Source organism: Biomphalaria glabrata, chromosome 13 (assembly GCF_947242115.1).
Source record: "Biomphalaria glabrata chromosome 13, xgBioGlab47.1, whole genome shotgun sequence".
Taxonomy (NCBI): Eukaryota; Metazoa; Mollusca; class Gastropoda; family Planorbidae; genus Biomphalaria; species Biomphalaria glabrata.
This window is the reverse complement of record NC_074723.1, coordinates 37475457-37494144: the sequence shown is the minus strand read 5'-3', so window position 1 is coordinate 37494144 and position 18688 is coordinate 37475457. Positions and strand designations below refer to the sequence as shown.

The 18688-nt window shown below is 34.6% G+C and overlaps 1 protein-coding gene across 8 annotated transcripts in view; it reads right to left on the bottom strand.

The window, feature by feature from the left end:
• Positions 1–1274: 1274 nt before the first annotated feature.
• Positions 1275–18688, bottom strand: part of LOC129922462 (kinesin-like protein KIF15) — a 33958-nt gene continuing 16544 nt past the window's right edge. For 7 of the 8 annotated variants that reach the window (XM_056008649.1, XM_056008647.1, XM_056008650.1 and 4 more), the window contains 6 exons: positions 11939–12001; positions 7489–7540; positions 6576–6685; positions 6090–6185; positions 3894–4017; positions 1275–3264 (listed from right to left, as the gene is read on the bottom strand). In XM_056008649.1, coding sequence (XP_055864624.1) covers positions 3194–3264; positions 3894–4017; positions 6090–6185; positions 6576–6685; positions 7489–7540; positions 11939–12001 — 516 coding nt within the window. In that variant the 3' untranslated portion in view covers positions 1275–3193. Of the gene's footprint in view, positions 3265–3893; positions 4018–6089; positions 6186–6575; positions 6686–7488; positions 7541–11938; positions 12002–14517; positions 14599–14716; positions 14793–15522; positions 15587–18115; positions 18245–18334; positions 18399–18500; positions 18560–18688 lie in introns of all 8 variants that reach the window. The other variant, XM_056008651.1, reaches the window with a different exon arrangement.

Sequence of the window (18688 nt, the reverse complement as noted above, 5' to 3'; positions counted from 1 at the left end):
TTCGTTTACCGCGTTCTGGAGGTCATGTTTACTGTGAGCTAGCAGGGCGCAATCATCGGCATAGAGAAGCTCCGTTATGACCATCTCCTTTGTTTTTGTATGGAATAGTAGACGTCGAAGATTGAACACATTGCCGGTAGAACGAAGCCGGATATAGATGCCTTCGTGCAATCGCTGCCTCAATGGACCCATCATTATCGAAGGAATCGCTTGCAAATGTCCCCCAGAAAACTATGAGAGAGGAGCTCGACGACCTACCGACATCTGAGGAAATTGAGACAGCAATATCTAAACTAAAAAAAAAAAACACAAGGCACCTGGCTCTGATGGACGCTGAAATATTTAAAATGGGTGGTGTCGCGCCTAACCGAGAGGCTAACAGACTTGTTCGCTCTATGCTGGGAGAAGTGCGTGGTCCTACCTGAACTTCGAGACTCCGTAATCATATCCCTATACAAAAAGGGTGACAAGTCTATCTGCTCAAACCTTAAAACTATCGAGGCATTACACTTCTGTGAGTAGCAGGAAAGATCTTTGCTCGAGTGTTGCTCGACCGACTAACCCACTCTTTAGAGGACTAGGTCTTATCTGAAAGCCAGTGTGACACAGAGGTGCCCTTTCTGATCACTTTCCAATAGCAAATAGCGTAAAGCAGGGCTGTGTACTTGCTCCTACTCTATTCGCTATCTTCTTTCTTAGTTATAATGCATTTATCACTTACTTGATCTATATTATTAAAATAGAATGGCACCCTCCTTCAAATTCTTTGGAGTGAAAATACAAATCTAAAACATAGAACATGTTATATCCTCATGTTTACTTTCACTAACAAGAAAAGTACGTTTGTAGAATATACATCATGCTCAGTTGTTTCCCTTTATTCCCAGTTCCCACTTCAAATTTAGCATATTCCACAGCCTTTAGGTCTATATTATCTCTCCTTATTAATATTTTATACATTTAAAGTTTACTTGAAATTAAATAATTATTTTCATTGGTCTAATCTAAATTTTGAACAAAAAGAAATGTTGAGCTTTTTTTTTTTTCAATTTTTTTCAAATCTTGAGCTTTAAGTCAAATGTGATGAACAGAGCAACCAGATCAACATGACACTGAGTCAGAACTAGAGAACTATAAGGTGTGGTTTGGTATTTAAAGTATAGAAGCCACTTGATGACCCTATTTCTATATCCCAATAAAAGTTGTGTGATGCTTCTTACTCTGTTGTAAATTCTGCCAAGTAAAAGAAAAATTGATGAAACTTGAAAACAAGATTAGAAAATAAATAACTTTATTTTCACTCATTAGAACATTTTGTTCAGTAAGGCATCAGTTGTGGTGTAATGACAAATGTTATGAAAAGTAACAGAACCAATTCTTGTTAATCCATGAAAGCAATAAAATATCAGCTAATATAAATCACATATTACAATATCACTAAGCTAATTTGAAGATCTAATAGTACTAGGGGCCTTTAACAAAAAAATTGATTGCTATAATTATAAATAACAACTACTACTCCTAGCATAGTCATTGTAGGGTCACATTTCTGTGGCTTAATGTTAAAAATTACACCTTATTCTATTTAAGATATTGATTCTAACTAATGGCAGTTAAACTTGAGTACGGAATGTTTTTATGTACAACACTTCTGCAATTAAGTAAGTAAGTAAAGTTCCCCTTTCCTTCCGTGTGGTCTATAGGGCAGATGATGTAAAGGTCATCTGATTCTGTGGCCTACAGTTAATGAGGGTATCATGTAGCCAGCACAATGACCAACAGCCTTTACTTTTCCTCAGCTAATGCCAGGTACCCATTAGAGTTGGGTGGACTCAGAGGGCCCAAACTTCTGCAATTAGTGATAGATAAATAGTTACATATCTACCAGGCAGTGGCCTCGAAGCACTTCATTATGGCTCTCAGATTTGGCAGCTACATGCAAAGCATTTAAGGGTGCTAGAAGGATTGAACCAAAGGAGTCTGGGTTCAATTATGGGCATAAAATGGCAAGAATACACTAAATATAAATACAGACTGCCACAATGAAACAAAGATGACCCAAAGAAAAACTAAAAGACCAGACAGACAGTTATAATAGAGCTCATGGTCTGTGTTGATAATAAAAAAAACTTCCAACTTCCTTAAACTTAAGACTGTCATAATAAACAGCAATAGAAATTATCTGATATGAATATTTACAAACACATTATACAAGTAGTTTAACATATAAGTTATTCAGAAAAATCAAAACACCAACAAAAAAAAAAAAAAAAAAAAGGATTCAAGACAATACATGAAGATCAAATAGCTATTTCTACTAATTCTTTATGTACAGTACATATTTACAATAGGACAGCTTATTTATGTATTAATACAGTTGTAGTTGTGTAAAATACAACCATGCCTAAATAGCCAACCTTGCGAGCTCCTACAAAAATGGTCATATTATTTTTCTTAATTTGTGTCAAAATAGGAGAAATATTTGAGCTTTATTTTTGTTCTTTCTAGAAAAAGATAAATGTGGATGCTCTTTCTCTTTGCTCAATTTAGGAAACCTTGAGGCCTAGTTACATTATTTGTACATCAACAGAGATGACAAATTTATCCAAAAGTAGTCAATTTTATTTAAGGCCTCTAGTTCATAACTTATGAAAATTTAAACTACTAGAGTGAAACACCTCTTGTTAATTTTATTACAAGTATTGACATCAAACATATTCCAATAAAGCATACTTTTAAGCAGAGGATATTCTATATATATATATATATTCATAAATATTAGATATAGAAGCACATGTAACAGACATTTTCAATTCCACAATTTTTATGAGAAACAAATGGCTAGTGAAATGAAAGACAATTTCATAAACATCTTTTTAGTAGCTTGAACTTAAGAAAAATCTTAACAAAAATATCTCGACATATTTCTTATACAAACTGTGTATAAACACAATTATTAGTCAAGAGTCAATGCCAATCTTGGGCATCAAACTAAAATATATGTTTATTCAAATACTGGTAGGATTCAACCAATCATTGACATGCTTACAAGTACTGTATCTCTTGTACTGGATTTTTTAAGAAGAATGAAGTGGCTTTCATTTGAATTATAACCATTGATTGGTATAAAAAAACAAACTTTATACTGCTTTTACAAAAACAGTGACTCTTTAAAAGGATGTTATTAGTTCATTCACTTTTTTTTACTTCTCCAAGATTGTTCATTTATTTCTGGCATTTTTGTTTCTTTTATTAGAGCTCTTCCTGAAAAAATGTAGCAGTAAAATAGAATGAAAAAAATACTTAACAAATATTTTTAATGAAGATCTATGTACTTACTACTTTATCTATACTAATAGCTACTAAACTGTAATAAATACATTTTATACATTCATTGTCCAGTTCACTTCAACACAGTGCTAGGAGTTAAAATCTAAAGTTGGATTTTATTCAATAATTAATTTGCTATGGAAACACAGAGAGTGTTTGATTCTGTTTTTGTGATCAGTGTCTTTATAATTGTCCATGTGATAGTAAATGTTAAAATTGTGACCCAGAGGGTGTTTATCTTTAAAATCTTTATAATTTTCTTAATGTTTTCCTCAAATAAGTATCCAAGTATGGTTTGTGTTAAATGCCAATGATTGTATTTTTAAGGGTGTATTAAGTTTATTTTTAATGTTCAGATTACCAAACCAGGCAGATATTGAAAATTAAAATATTACAGATGAGAGCATAGTACATTGACAATATTTTTTGTAATGCATAATAAGGACATTGTTTTAGTAGTCTTAATCTTTGTTGTCCATTTTTTGGTGATATAATTGGGTGATATAATCTGTGTGTGTAGTGAAATATAAAGTGTAAAGCATTACTATTCTGGGCATAATTACCTCTAACTGAGCCATTTTTTTCTGAAGATGACTTTCTCTCTCCAGGCTCACCAATAGCACCTCCTTGCATAGGCACAGCACTCAGAAATTCTTGAAATGCCTCAGCAGCACCCATTTTATTGCACTAAAAAAAATTAAATAGCAATAAAGTGTAAAATAATTGTGTTGATATGAAAACAAGAAGAATATGTTCTTACAAGTCAGTGGCATAAACTGCTTGGCTGCAAGGAGGCTTCAGTTCGAAACCCAACTAAGTTGTTTGCTGACTGCCTAAATCAGCACAGAAAACCTTAACCCATGTACCCCTCCCCCTACATTTCCACACAAAAAAAACCTTAGAGCAATGATCATGTTCTAAGCATGAAACAGATACTATGCAAAAATGTTAAAAATATATTGAATGTATATAGTCTATATCCTTTCAGTAATTTTGAGTACGAGAACAAACACATTCAATGATCCTAACCCTTATCAACAGTGCTAACATGGCCAAATTCAAATTTAACTTTCCATCAGGACGATCAGTAACAAATGTGGTATGGACTGAGCAATGCAACTCATGTTTCCAAGCCTGTAACATACTTTTTACTTTTCCTGTTTTCTACATCAGGAATTCCACGTGTCTTTTAACCTCTTAACATGACGTGAACATTAAATCAGGCAATGTCAACTGAGACTGTGACAATCATGACCATCTAACGACAGTCCAGAGCACAAAGCACACAATCTGGCAGCCATCCAAGAAGCAACATAGACTCAACTGAAGGGAGTTGCCCAGAACAGACACCCAAGGAGTGGTACTGTTAAAGCCCTATGCCCTTCTGGGAGTCCAAAGGAATAGACAAGTAAGTCAACATTGTGACCATCTAATGACAATTAGACAAGATAGACATCCCAGTGTTAAAATGAATCATTAGAAAAAAGTAAAAGATTATTAATACCTTAAAAATAGTGTTTTAATTAGCAGAATTGACTTGAGGAAATTAATACAAGTTACAAAATGTCTTTAAAAATCTATTCAATCTAATCTATTCAATCTATTGTTTTCATGAGCAGGAGTTTTTCTACTTATAAACGTGATGTTCAGCTGAATGGCAAAAGCTGCATGGCTAGCCATCAAGAGTGTAAAGTTTAGAATTGTGTGCATGTTCTCAATGTTTCATAATAATAATAATAATAATAATAATAATCTTTATTATCCGTAAGGAAATTTGTCTTACAATTTGTGCATTACACCAAACAAAAAAACATCATAACTATAAGAAACCAAAGTGTACATTCACACCAGACTCACTCATAATTTACATGTGACAAAGTTTATACCAGATTGTTCTTATTTAATGATTTGATTGCCAGGGGAACAAAAGAGTGTTTGTGTCTGTTTGTCTTTGCTATCGGTGTCTTGTATCTCTTTTGTGATGGTAAAATCAATGAAGTTTTAAAAGATTCCACAGAACAGCACTAAAATGTAAGGGAAAAAATTGAAAAGACAGAAAGGAATGAGTCAAAGTAGATTTTGTTGAGTAGAGCCTAATGTTAAGGCTTGTGATACTATAAAAAGTCTCCTTCTCAACTGGGTGGGCATGATGCATTTGTTAAGATTTAAGGGTGTGTCATTGAATTTAAGCTGTGAGGGGATCAACATAATCAAAGGTGAGTCCCAGAATTCACCAGTTTCTTAAATGAACAGATGGCATTGTACCAGATTGTTCTTATTTAATGATTTGATTGCCAGGGGAACAAAAGAGTGTTTGTGTCTGTTTGTCTTTGCTATCAGTGTCTTGTATCTCTTTTGTGATGGTAAAATCAATGAAGTTTTAAAAGATTCCACAGAACAGCACTAAAATGTAAGGGAAAAAATTGAAAAGACAGAAAGGAATGAGTCAAAGTAGATTTTGTTGAGTAGAGCCTAATGTTAAGGCTTGTGATACTATAAAAAGTCTCCTTCTCAACTGGGTGGGCATGATGCATTTGTTAAGATTTAAGGGTGTGTCATTGAATTTAAGCTGTGAGGGGATCAACATAATCAAAGGTGAGTCCCAGAATTCACCAGTTTCTTAAATGAACAGATGGCATTGTAAAGAAAAAAAAAGGCTTAATATAGGAGAAGGGAGTGTCTTAGTAATCCCTAGTTTGCTTGATGAATCAATTGTAAAGTGAAGGGGGAAAACAATGCAAAATACAAAATATACTTACATTCCTGTCTTTTAAAACAGATGCATGTGTTTCCCTGGCATGGTGAAGTTCCTCTTTTAATTTTGCTACTTCAAATAATAACTCCGCTACTTTTTTCTGATTGAAAATAAAACATGTATAGTTACAATAATTGCATGCAATATTTAAATGATATTGATCACAAGGTGGTGTAGCTGAGATATTCAGTTACAAGTGTTCAAAGGAAATACAATGACCATTAAAAGAATGATAAATTAGAATTTCTTAAACCTTGCAAGAATAACATATTAGTAAAAGGGTTAAGTAAACTTGACTCATAAAAACAGATTACAATCTAAACAAGTAAAATTAAACATAATCAATGCTGAGTCCTTAAATTGGTGAAGAATCATTGTATTAATTAAGAAAAAGGCAGGGTTTGTAAAAAAAAAAAGGCATAGGAATTTTTTTTTAATGTTACAGTTTCCTCAACAGTTACAACAGTTAGACAGTATCTTTGATACTTACATCTTTGCCAAAGATTGACCTCTCGAACTCTTCCATCTTGCGGCTATAGGCTAATTCAATATTCTTAATAACTTGAAAATTTGGCACTTCAGGAGCTTTCTGCTCACAAACTATTGAACACAAAAAAATTAGAATAATTTTATTCCAGAAAAGTCAAAATTATACAATTATTCTAGCTTGATCATTTGAATTTGGTAAAGACCAATGACCTTACAAACTACAGAGCTAAATAAATAAACACAGAAGAAGCTTTTTTATTTCATTAAGTTGTTTTATTTTGCAGTTTTCTTATTTCAAAGTATTAAATAAAAAAAAAGTCATGATACTAAAAAAGAATTGAAATAAAGTAGCAAAGCTAATAGGTTAGAGCCATTAATGCATTTGTTTATGTTTTTGTCATGTTCAGTTTTTTCCTTGACAGAATTTGTCCATTTTGAGATAATCACACATAGTTGTAGTGGGTCAAAGTTATCTATCTTGTTTAGTGACGCTCATTTAATAAGACTATACAACTATACAACTACAAGTGTCATAAATTGTATTTTCTTTTGAACTTTTAAAGTGTTTAATTCATACAAGAAAAATAATGTGACTTCCCTTTCCTAGGTTTTTCAGATAGTTTTCCCCTCAAAAAAGCCTACTGCCTACAATGACAACTAGGTATGGATGGGCTACCTGGTCCTTTTGACTTTTTTTACTTATATAATTTACTTTTCATGAGCAAGCATAACAAATACCACATACATCTATTTACAAACCAAAGTAATAACCTTCTGACATTGTTAATGGCAAGGGACTATCATGAGAACCTGAGCTAGAAATTTCCTATTATCAGAATGCAATGTCAAACAACTAAGCAAATTTATTTCTGAAAGTTACAATAAAATATTTGTTAGTAATAGGGCAGTCTTACCTTCTGTGTGCTTCAACATAGCTTGTAAAACTTTGTTGTCTTTTTCAAATTTCTAGAAATCAAAATGAAAGTTTTTTTTTAACCAATTCTAATTTTTTAAATAAGGCTTATTGTACATCCACTACCCTCATTAAAGAATTTTAAAAATTTGCCCTTCCATCTAGTCCAGGGGTGGACAAATTATGGCCAGCAGGCCACATGCAGCCCGATGGAGCATTTTTTGCAGCCCGATGGAGCATTTTTTGCCGCCCGCTGACACCCAAAAACATTATATATGCCCATATAATGTGTAAAAATATAATGATTTTAAAAATCAATTTAAATTATTGAAACTTCCAATTCTTATGACGAAGACGCTAAAGAAACATTTCTTTATATGCCATTCTAATAAGTTTTAAGTAAAGGAGGATTTTTGTAATTGGTAATATGTCGAAACATTTAGTCAAAGACACAAACTCAGGCCATTTTTTTTATTCAGTACTATAAAGAACTAGTTGAAAGTATTGGGTTGGCATGGAACAAGATGGCGAGTTTAACAACATGGTGTCCGAGCTTTGACTGAGAAAAACACGCACAAAGCTTTCCTAATAAAATAAAGAACAATATCCCAACCATAAACTCTTACCTCTACACTGGAAAGTTTGTGAAAATCTGCATTGAATATTAGACATGTTATTGACCCAATTATATCAGAGCTCAAAGTTATCAGAACTAGGGGTCTTGATCACAGGCAGTTCAGAGAACTACTTGATTATTTGGAAACATATCATTCCCATGTTCGGTACTACAGTGTTATCCACTAGCGTAGCATGTTCAAGGTAATGAGAAAAACTTGAGATCTCAAGGAAGAAATTGTTTTGTTCCTGTGACTTTGTAACTAATATTTCTAAGGAAGAGTGAAAGACAGCCTTTATGTTTGCCATCAACACTATCCCAATTGGTTATTTGCACATGAAATGTATGTGCATGTTAAATCTTTTCAAACAAAGTCATCCCATTTCTCCAGGCAAGCAAGTAAAGACAGGTTTTGACATTTGCTGAAATGTGAAACTATTTCTAGCAAAGGGGTTGAAAAGTACAAGACTTATTCTTTGATTGTGGAATTTGAAAGCAAATTTTAAGAAGTCAAGAACTTAGAAACAGTTTTCAATATCATCAGTTCACCAATTAGCTGATTCAACTCTAGAGGACACACCTCCAAGCAAATAATGACCTGAAAGAGAAGTTCAAGTAAGTTCTTCCACAGGAGTTTTATGGGTCTTTTCTAGAAATTGCATTTCCAAACTTAAAAAACATTGCTGTTAAAGTTTCCCATTATTAGGGTCCACATACATCTTTGAAAATATGATTGAAAATAAACAAGTGTAAGCAGTCAAAAGGATAACAACCAGTAAGCTAGTTCCACAGTTCAGGAACATTATGCACAAATGTAAACAGTTAAATACTTCATATTGACAACAACTATAATATTAATGTCTTCGATTCTGAAGATTAAGGATGATTACAGTGTTTCACATGACTTCACAAACCCAGTTGCAACCTGCATATTTTCCCGCATTTCGTTCAGACAAAGCCATTGTGGTGAAATGTTATGATGTTGGAGGCCACTATGAAGAGATTATTAGTAAAATTAATTTAATTTACAACTCTTGTTGTAGCTTTTCAATAGGGAGTGTAAAAAAATTAAAGTAAATGTATATTACAGTACATATGTGAATTAAAATATAGTATACATAGTTAGTTATCATTTTTTTCTAAGTTGTAAGTACACATATATACATATGAATATGTGCAGAACCCCATCCCCAATTTTTTTTAAATGCGGCCCTGGATGAAAAAATGTTGCCCACTCCTGATCTAGACAAACATTGTTCCTTAAGGTACCCTTTCTTTCAAGTTAACTATTCAAAGCTTTAGAGGATTATGGGTGATTTCAACCTACCTGATATAAATTGGAAAACACTAACCATAGATAAACACCAAAACCTTAAGGACATAAATGAGCTTTTCATAGAAACTTTACACAACCTAAGTTTAGATCTAATCATTAAAAAGCCAACTAGATTAAACAACACATTAGATCTCTTCTTAACCAACAGACCTGGATTAGTAGTTGATTATGATATTATCCCTGGTCTATCAGACCATGAGATCATAAAAATACACAGTCAGATAAAAGCAGTAGCCAATACAAAACCCAAAAGAAAAATCTTACTCTGGAATAAATGTAACCTAACACAACTACACCAAGCTGCATTAAACTTTCAACAAACATTCTTATTAGAAAAAGACATTAACCAGCCAGTCGATGACCTCTGGAATTTCATTAAAAACCATCTTAAAAGCATTATAGAAAATCATATACCAACTAAATACACATCAAACAAAATAAATAAATGCTGGTTTAATAATAGACTAAAGAAGCTTTGTAAACAGAAGGAAAACCTATATAGAAAATTTAAAGAAACTAATGCAGAAAGAGTTTACAAAAAGTATATAAAAATTAAACACTTAACCCAAAAAGTAAGCAGACAACTGCAGAGTGAATACATAAACAATGTAATATCTAAAGATAACAACAAAAACCTATGGTCATACATTAAGTCTAAGAAAATGGAAACAACAGGCGTAGCGCCATTAAAAGATGAACATAACATAATACATAATGATAATGAAACTAAAGCAAACATTCTAAACAAATACTTTGCATCAGCATTCTCAGCCCCAGGAGACAAAGACATATTACTGAATTTGAACCAAGTAGACAACATAGAAGATATAGTAGTACAAGAAAATGGAATTCAAAAACTATTAGCCAACACCAAACCAAATAAAGCTTCTGGACCTGATGGTATTCCAGCTAGATTACTCAAAGAACTAAGTAATGAGCTAGCCCCAGTGTTCAAAATACTCTTTCAGGCTTCACTTAACCAGGGCAGAGTACCAAAAGGACTGGAAAGAAGCTAATGTCACCCCCCTATTTAAAAAAGGAGAAAAATCTGACCCAGGAAACTACAGACCAGTATCACTTACCAGCATCACATGTAAAATCCTAGAATACATAATATGTAGCAACATCATAAACCACTTAGACAAACATAATGTCCTCACACCATACCAACATGGCTTTAGGAAATATAGATCATGTGAAACACAACTAATAGGACTAATTGATGATTTTTCAAAAGGTTTAGATAATAGTGAACAAATAGATGCTATCTTACTAGATTTTTCTAAGGCTTTTGACAAAGTTCACCACCATAGATTGCTTAAAAAATTAAAATATTTCGGCATTAATGGTCCACTGCATCAGTGGATTAAAGACTTTCTGATAGGGAGAGAACAAACTGTAATAATAAATGGTTCTAAATCAACACCGATAACAGTAAACTCAGGTGTACCTCAAGGAACAGTCTTGGGTCCACTACTATTTTTAATTTACATAAATGATTTACCAAATTGCATTACTTCAGGAACAAAAGTCAGATTATTTGCAGACGATTGCATAATATATAGTACAATAAAAACAACACAAGACACAGATATTTTACAAAGAGAATTAGATGAATTACAGAAATGGGAATCAAATTGGAGCATGTCTTTCCACCCAGAAAAATGTCAGTTGTTAAGAGTAACAAAAAAACTAAAACAAATTAATTCCACTTATCTTATTCATGGCAGACCAGTAACACAGACTAAAAACGCAAAATACCTAGGTGTTATAATAAATGAAAAACTGTCATGGAATCCACATATTGATGAAACTACAAAAAAATCAAACAAAGCATTAGGATTTATTAAAAGAAATTTCTATAAATCAAATAAGAACATAAAACTAAAATGTTATTTAACCTTGGTTAGGCCAATAATAGAATATGCATCCTCTGTTTGGGACCCCTCAACTCAAGAAAACATTAAGAAACTAGAACAGACACAAAATATAGCAGTGCGATTCATAATAAACGAATATTCACATTTGACTAGAGTAACACCTTTAGTAAAATCACTAAATTTAGAAAGCCTTCAGGACAGAAGGCTCAAAAGTAAAGTAGCAATAATACATAAAACACTGAACCATAATCTTCAAATACAAAAACAAAATTTAATAAAATACTCTGAAAGACACAAAGATAAAGGCACATTCCTAGCTAGGACAAATTTGTACAAATACTCCTTCTTCCCTAGTGCTATTAGAGCATGGAATGGGTTGCCTGAGCTAGCCAGGAAAACCAGTGACTTGGAAGAATTTAAGTCATTGGTTAATATGCATGACTAAATGCATGACGCGTAGGACGTAATCATCTTCTTTTTTGAAGTAACGTCTGTATTATATAAGATAAGATAAGAATATTTTGTATTTGTTTTCATACTTATTTTTCTTGTTTTTTTTTGTGTTTAAAAACTACTGACATAGACTTTTTTTTTAGGATCATTCACTCAAGAAATTCACCTGAAGAGTCATGTTCACTCTTTGCAGTTCTTCTTCTTTGGCTGTCAGCTGAGATTCATGATTCTGAGGAATAAAAAATATTTTGTTTACTCCATTTGTAACTTAGTTTGCATATTTTCTATTTTTTACACTTTGACATCTGTATCAAACTTTATTCTACTGCAATGTTCTGAACTTAGGGCTAGTCAAGCTTTCATAGTGTTTATTTCCTCCTCCATCTTTTCTCGTAGTCACTGGTTCTAAAAATAAATCTGTCTGTATTTCCTGTTCAAACATCTCTGGGCTTATCACCTTCGATGAAGTCCAGTAGGGAATCGTCGCCGGAGGCGCCATTATCCCGTTGATGGTTAGAAAGGCTTTTATCCAACCACCAGGCCTGGACATGGGGCTCTTCACCCCTGTCCTGTCTGAGGGCACCCAACGGTAGGCGGCCATATCGGTTGACTGAATGGGAAAACCGGGCCGTGCCATGTACACTGTGCACCGTCCCCGCTCTCATACCACTCGCTATAAGTGGTCGAGGACAGTACTAACTGCGGGGAGCTTGTCTCATATTCCTATTCTGTAACCGCCACAATTCCGTGCGGGAGTCGCCATTCCAGGCTCCTGGTACTGATGACGACCCCCATTGTGGAACGGCGTGGCGGACCTTTTGGACTGCGTTGCAGGTTACTTATTCCATCCCCACCCCGAGTGAGATAAAAAAAACAAAAGCTCACCCAGGGAGACCTGCTAGAAGGCCTGGTTCGCTACTCGTTCTTAGCCTGTCCAGATCCACCTCTGGATGTTTCCACCGGAGGGCCACGCTGAGGCGACGGGTAGCTGGAATATCCTCCCTGGACTTATCACCAGGAATTTCTCCTCAAACTCACGGACCTTACTTTCCAATAGTTTGTTCTCTATGTCTGTTTTACTATCCCTTTGTCGTGACAGCGATTTCTCTTCAGAGATCAATTCATCCAGCTTACCTTTTAAAAGTTCTTCTTCACGTTTCGGCTGGTCATTATTCTGTTGAACACATTTCTCTTGCTTCTCCAGGTCCATGCTTTTCCCATCTTGACTGATTTCAAGCTTATCCATTGCACATTTTCTAATCTCATCTAAACCATTTGCAGTGTTCATGTCCGTCTGGATATCAATGTCTCTTTTTTCAGTTGTTAAAGATAAATTGCTTTCCTCCTCCTCTTCTCCTTCACTGATGCAGTCTACTGCTGGGGGCTTGGAGCAGCTGTGGTCCTTAAACTTAATAAAAAAAAATTAAGCATTATCAATAGATAATTTTAAAGAAAACTCTTGTATTTGTTACCTAAAAAATTGAAAACAATGCAACATCTTTTCAGTTTGAGAGAGTGGTGTGAGACAATCATCACTTGAAATCATCTTTCTTTACATCTTTATCACGTGGACTTTAACCATTTTAACGTTTAAATAGAAAAGTTTACAAAGTGGGATTCTTTTAATAGGTAACGTAAATGGTGTTTGAAGCTTAAATGTTAACCAAATAAAAAAGTGTTGTCAGTAAAGTTCCCCTTAGTGAAATATAGGGTTATCTGTTTCTGTGACCCACAGTGTCACAAGGCCTGCATGATGACTAACAGCCTTTACTTTTCCCCACTTAATGTCAGGTACCAATTAAGGCGCCCAAAGATCCTGAAATGAAAAATTCCAGGCTTCACCAAGAGTTGAACCGAAGACCCCCGGCTTGGAGGGCCAGCATTTACCAGGCCTCCTAAAACAAATGAAACATGACATATAACATAAGCACAATAATTGCTGACAGAAAAAAGTGAACAAAATCTGGTGAAACAAAGATAGGCTCTGACATTACCCTGGGTAACAATACAGGTCTACAGACCAAAATAACTCTACTGGCTTGGAAGCTTTTTTTTCTGGGGGGACCTGTATGGCACAGTCAGATGTTAGCTTAGTACCTGGTCAACGTTGGCAGTTCAGAACTCTATGATTTAAGAGCTTATGCTTCACCAAATGTTATTAACTTTATACTTAAGTACCCTAGTGCTGCTTTGATTTGTTACATGTCATTTTTTTATTTATCCATTTTAAAAGCTGCTGCGCAAACAAAGAACTCATTTTAAGTCTATTGTTATTCCATATGGGAGACAAACGTATGCCAAAGACAGTCTTTTTTGGTGAGCTAAAAGGTAACAAAGGCGCCCTACAAAAATGCTTCAAAGACCAGCTTAGGGGTCAACTTTCCTTAGCTGACATAGAACAGAGCACCTGGTTACATGCAGCCTCAGAACGAGACAGCTGGAGGTCACTCACAAAGGCCGCAGGATACACATTTGAGACCAAAAGAAAATCCGCTGCCGAGGACAAACACAGACGGCGAAAAGAAAATCCAAATCAACCACCTGCAAACAATGGTTATGCTTGCCATGGATGTGGCAAAATATTTAAGTCACAGCTGGGGCTGAGGAGCCACGGGAAATACTGCATTCCTTACTAATCTTTGGACTCGAAGACAAGCCTTATTATTATCGTACAATACATAAATATTGGTTTTATAAAAACTTTAAATGAAAAGTGATAATTTATTTTAGCTATCACTAACAAACCTCTAAGTGATTCATAAAGTTCAACTTTTCCAGCAAGTTTTGATTTTCTTGTTGAAGTTTACTAATGACAGCATACAATTTCTGTCAATAAATAAAAATAGACAGTTTTTCACTGACCCCTAATTCAATTTTAAAAAAATGTATATACATATCTTATTTTCACTTTATGAGCACAGGTTTTTTTTCAAGTTCAACCAACCTTAAATGAATCCTCCTGTAAAAAGATTTTTTGATAATCTTTGAAAGAAAGATTCAAATCCTCTATTTTTGGAGATCTGAAGTAAAAAGGTAAAAATTGATTATGTAAAACATATTTAACTTATACTAGCAGAGATTTAGACTTGTTAGAGTGCATGAGTTTGGCCTATTGTATAATACACATATGGTCTTTTAATGAGCATATATATGTTTCAGAGAAGCAAAAAACAAAAGTTATATTTAATGTTAACATAAGTTTGTTTAATTTTTAGACAGATGGTTAGGTCTAGTACGAGGCACAGGTTCAAATATTTCTTGCCATAATTATTTTCAACATCTGATGGAATTATTAACTTGGCATGTTCATCATTCACTACCCTGTTATGATTACACTTCAATAACCTTTTTGTTATTAAAAAAATGTTATGATTGGTAAAGAATTAAGGAGAAATGTATGTCCTTTTTAATAACATTAAATAATCATTAAAGGACCAAAAGTTATTTTAGTTTCAGATAACAAAATAAAAAATGAAAACTCTCCTACTATGGAAAAGTTAAATCTAGATTTAGAGACTAGTCTCTAGATCTAGAATATATTTTATGATCCAGATTTAATAAGAATTATCTTACTTATCTTATATAATACAGACGTTACTTCAAAAAAGAAGATGATTACGTCCTACACGTCATGCAATTAGTCATGCATATTAACCAATGACTTAAATTGTCTTAAATTCTGCCAAGTCACTGGTTTTCCTGGCTAGCTCAGAATTCTTTTGTATTATAATTATACATATTTACACAAACCTTATAAATAACACCTTTAAAACAGTGGAAACAGCAATCTTGAGATTATTATCCAATGTTACACCTATCAGAAAAAGCAGAAGAAGAAAATGTAAGCTCCTTGCTTCAAAGTCCTCAAACTTGGTAAAACATGGTGAAAGAAACAAATCCTGATGTTTAACAAAGGGAAATTATTCAACATTCATTTGTAAGTTATTGAAACGTATATCTTCTTATCTTATATGATACAGATGCTACTTCAAAACCGAAGATGATTATACAGGAGGAAGAATAAAGAAAAATTAGTTTCAAAATATTAATGATGGGAAAGTTGATCCAACAAAAAAAAATGCTGTTACTAAAGGATGATGGAAGTGTCATTCTGGAGAAAACATGTAGAAAGTAAGGCAAGGGTTTATTCTAGAGCTAAGAGATTGAGTCCAGTGGAGAACATAGCATGAAAATTGTCCACTGCTTACAGAAAGAGCATATGCATAAGTCAAAAATAAAATTTGTTAAAGTCTGTTGGCTGGAGGGCAGTATCCACTGTATACTATTCCACTTCTGAACAGCAACTTATGCAAGTCATCCCCTAATATGACTTCCGGATGATATTTGTAATTTTTTTCAGGCACTCCATACTGTCTCAGTAATCTCCAGAGGGTCTGCCTGTCCATGCTGTCAAACATCTTCTCATAGTCTACAGAATTGACAGAGAGAGGGGAGTTCCATTTCATGGACTGTTCCACAATGATTTGTAGCATCGCTACCTGATCTGTGCATGATCTCTCCTTACAAATTCCGGCTTTCATTCAGTTAAGCAGAATGCAGTTAAACACTTTACCTGGAATGGACAGCAGTATTATCCCTTGATAGTTGGAGCAGGAACTAAAATCGCATTTCATGGGGAGTTAGCTCTCCTTCCACTCGGGTGGCACTTCTTTTTCCCATATCTTGACAAAGAGGGGTATGGTTACTTCACACTGGGATGCTGTCAGGTCCTGCAGATCTGTCATTCTTCAATTGCTTGATTGCGCTGCAAATCTCTTTCTTAGTGGGTGCACTGCACTTGATAGGCAGGCCTCTTGCAGCTGGTGGTATCTCTGGTAAGTTTGCATGAGTAGATCTGTTAAGTAGCCTCCTGGAAATCCTCGATCCATCTCTTTGTGATATCACTTCACCATTCTTGCCATTTACTTGTCTCTCTGGCTTAGCAAATTTTCCAGATTTTAATGACTTAGTACTGTTCTGAAGGGCTGTTTCTTCTGCTTTTGCCATGCTTCATTGTAGTTCCTCCTGTCTGTTCTGATGCTATGCTTGGCATTCCTATCTATTTCAGCATATTCTTTTTGTGCTTTTTCCTTTTGCTGCTCTTGTTTTACTGTTGTTCATGCCTGCTTTCTTCTCTCTTCTTTCTTTTATCATCTGAAGAGTTTCTGTTGAAATCCACTCCTTGTGTGTTTATGACTAGGACTCTAGTACTTCTTGGCATGTACACTTTCTGCCACGTCTGTTTTCTACTGTCTCCTATTCAAGCAGCTCTTTTAGGAGCTGGAACTTATTTGATAAAATGACCTTGAACTCTTACCATTTTCGCAGTCTTTCAGAACAATGGTGTTGTAGTGTTGGCATTGGCTGGACACTCCAGTCCAACTCTTCTTCAGCTTCAGTCTCACTCTGGCGATCAGAAGATGATGATCTGAAGCAACAACTGCTCCTTGTCTGACACGTTCATCCTGAAGAGATTGACAGAACTTCTTCACAATACAGACATGGTCTGTTGCCTTGTTTATTCGTTTGTGTGGGAAGACAGTTACTCCTATCACCAAGTTGCTTGTGGCACACATATCTTCAAATCTTTATCCATTTTTGTTCCACCTAGTCCATGCTTTCCCATGATCTCCTTATATCCTATGAGAGCTTTGAAGTCACCCATTATGATGAGGATGTTCTTTTCAGGTCTGTCATATATGATCGTAGTCTGCCTGTTGTAAAAATTATCCTTCTCCTCCTTTTTACTGGGGGTGTAGCATTGGACAATATCTAAGTTCATTCTCTTCTTCACTGTGTGGAAAGAGGTTATTATTCGTGGTCCATGCGCATCCCAACCAATAAATGCTTTCTGAGCTCACTGAGAAAGCATCAGGGCTACTTCCTGAGTGTGTGTAGCCTCCCACTCATGCCCTGAATATAAAAGTAGCTTACCCTAAATCAGTCATTTCTGCCTGGAACCAGTCTATCGTGACTTGCTGATTCCTACAATGGTGAGGTTGAACCTTTTCATTTCAGCCGCCACTTGCACTGTCTTCCCAGTCTCATACATGGTCCGGACGTTTCAAGGATGGTGGTCCTGGTAGAGATGATGGTCTTTGGCCTGTCAGCTTCCTGGTGTCTCTGGACTTCCAGCTGGAGGTCCATCTTTTCCCAGGTCCATGACTTCTGTTGATTTGCTATTTTGTGTTTCTATAGTTAGTGGTTGTTTTAAAAGAGTAGGGTAGCTAGCCCTATACCCAACCCTCTTCCTTTCTCAAATGGGCTTGGGACCGTCCTATGGCAGAGTTTTTAAAAAAGTAAAAATAGCACTTAATAAATATGAAATAGAAGAACAGTTTACCTGGTGCGGTAACAACATTCAGTCTTATCTCTGGCCCAGGTGAACTGTGCATAGTTTCGATTAGTTGTTTTGACTAATTTCAATTTGAAGTTCTTGATTATTGCTGTGAATGTCTTTAATTACAACAGCCTGATGCATGGAATTGCATAATTCATTTATCAATTGAATACATTCTATTCACTTAACAGTAAAAAAAAATGTATCTGATTAAAGTCATACCTTATTTTTCATTTGTTTGGCACTTTTGGCAAACTTTAAAGTGTATAATATTTCTAGACAACACCTGCACAATTAAATATAGATGTAAGTGTGTGTATATGAGATTAGGAAAAAGAAAGTAAACAAAACTATTGAGCAGAGTCATTAGTACTTCTACTTGAACTACCTGGAGTCTGGATGAACACAGGCTTTCATTCTTGTCTTTGGTTTTCCACCAATTGAATCCTATACGAAAAGTTTATTCTGAGTTAGTGACATGAAACATCATTAAGTCTAACATCATTAACAGCCTCTTAGTTTTGAAATCCAGAAGGTGTTGTTTCTTTTTTTTTATAAGACACTTATAACAATGTA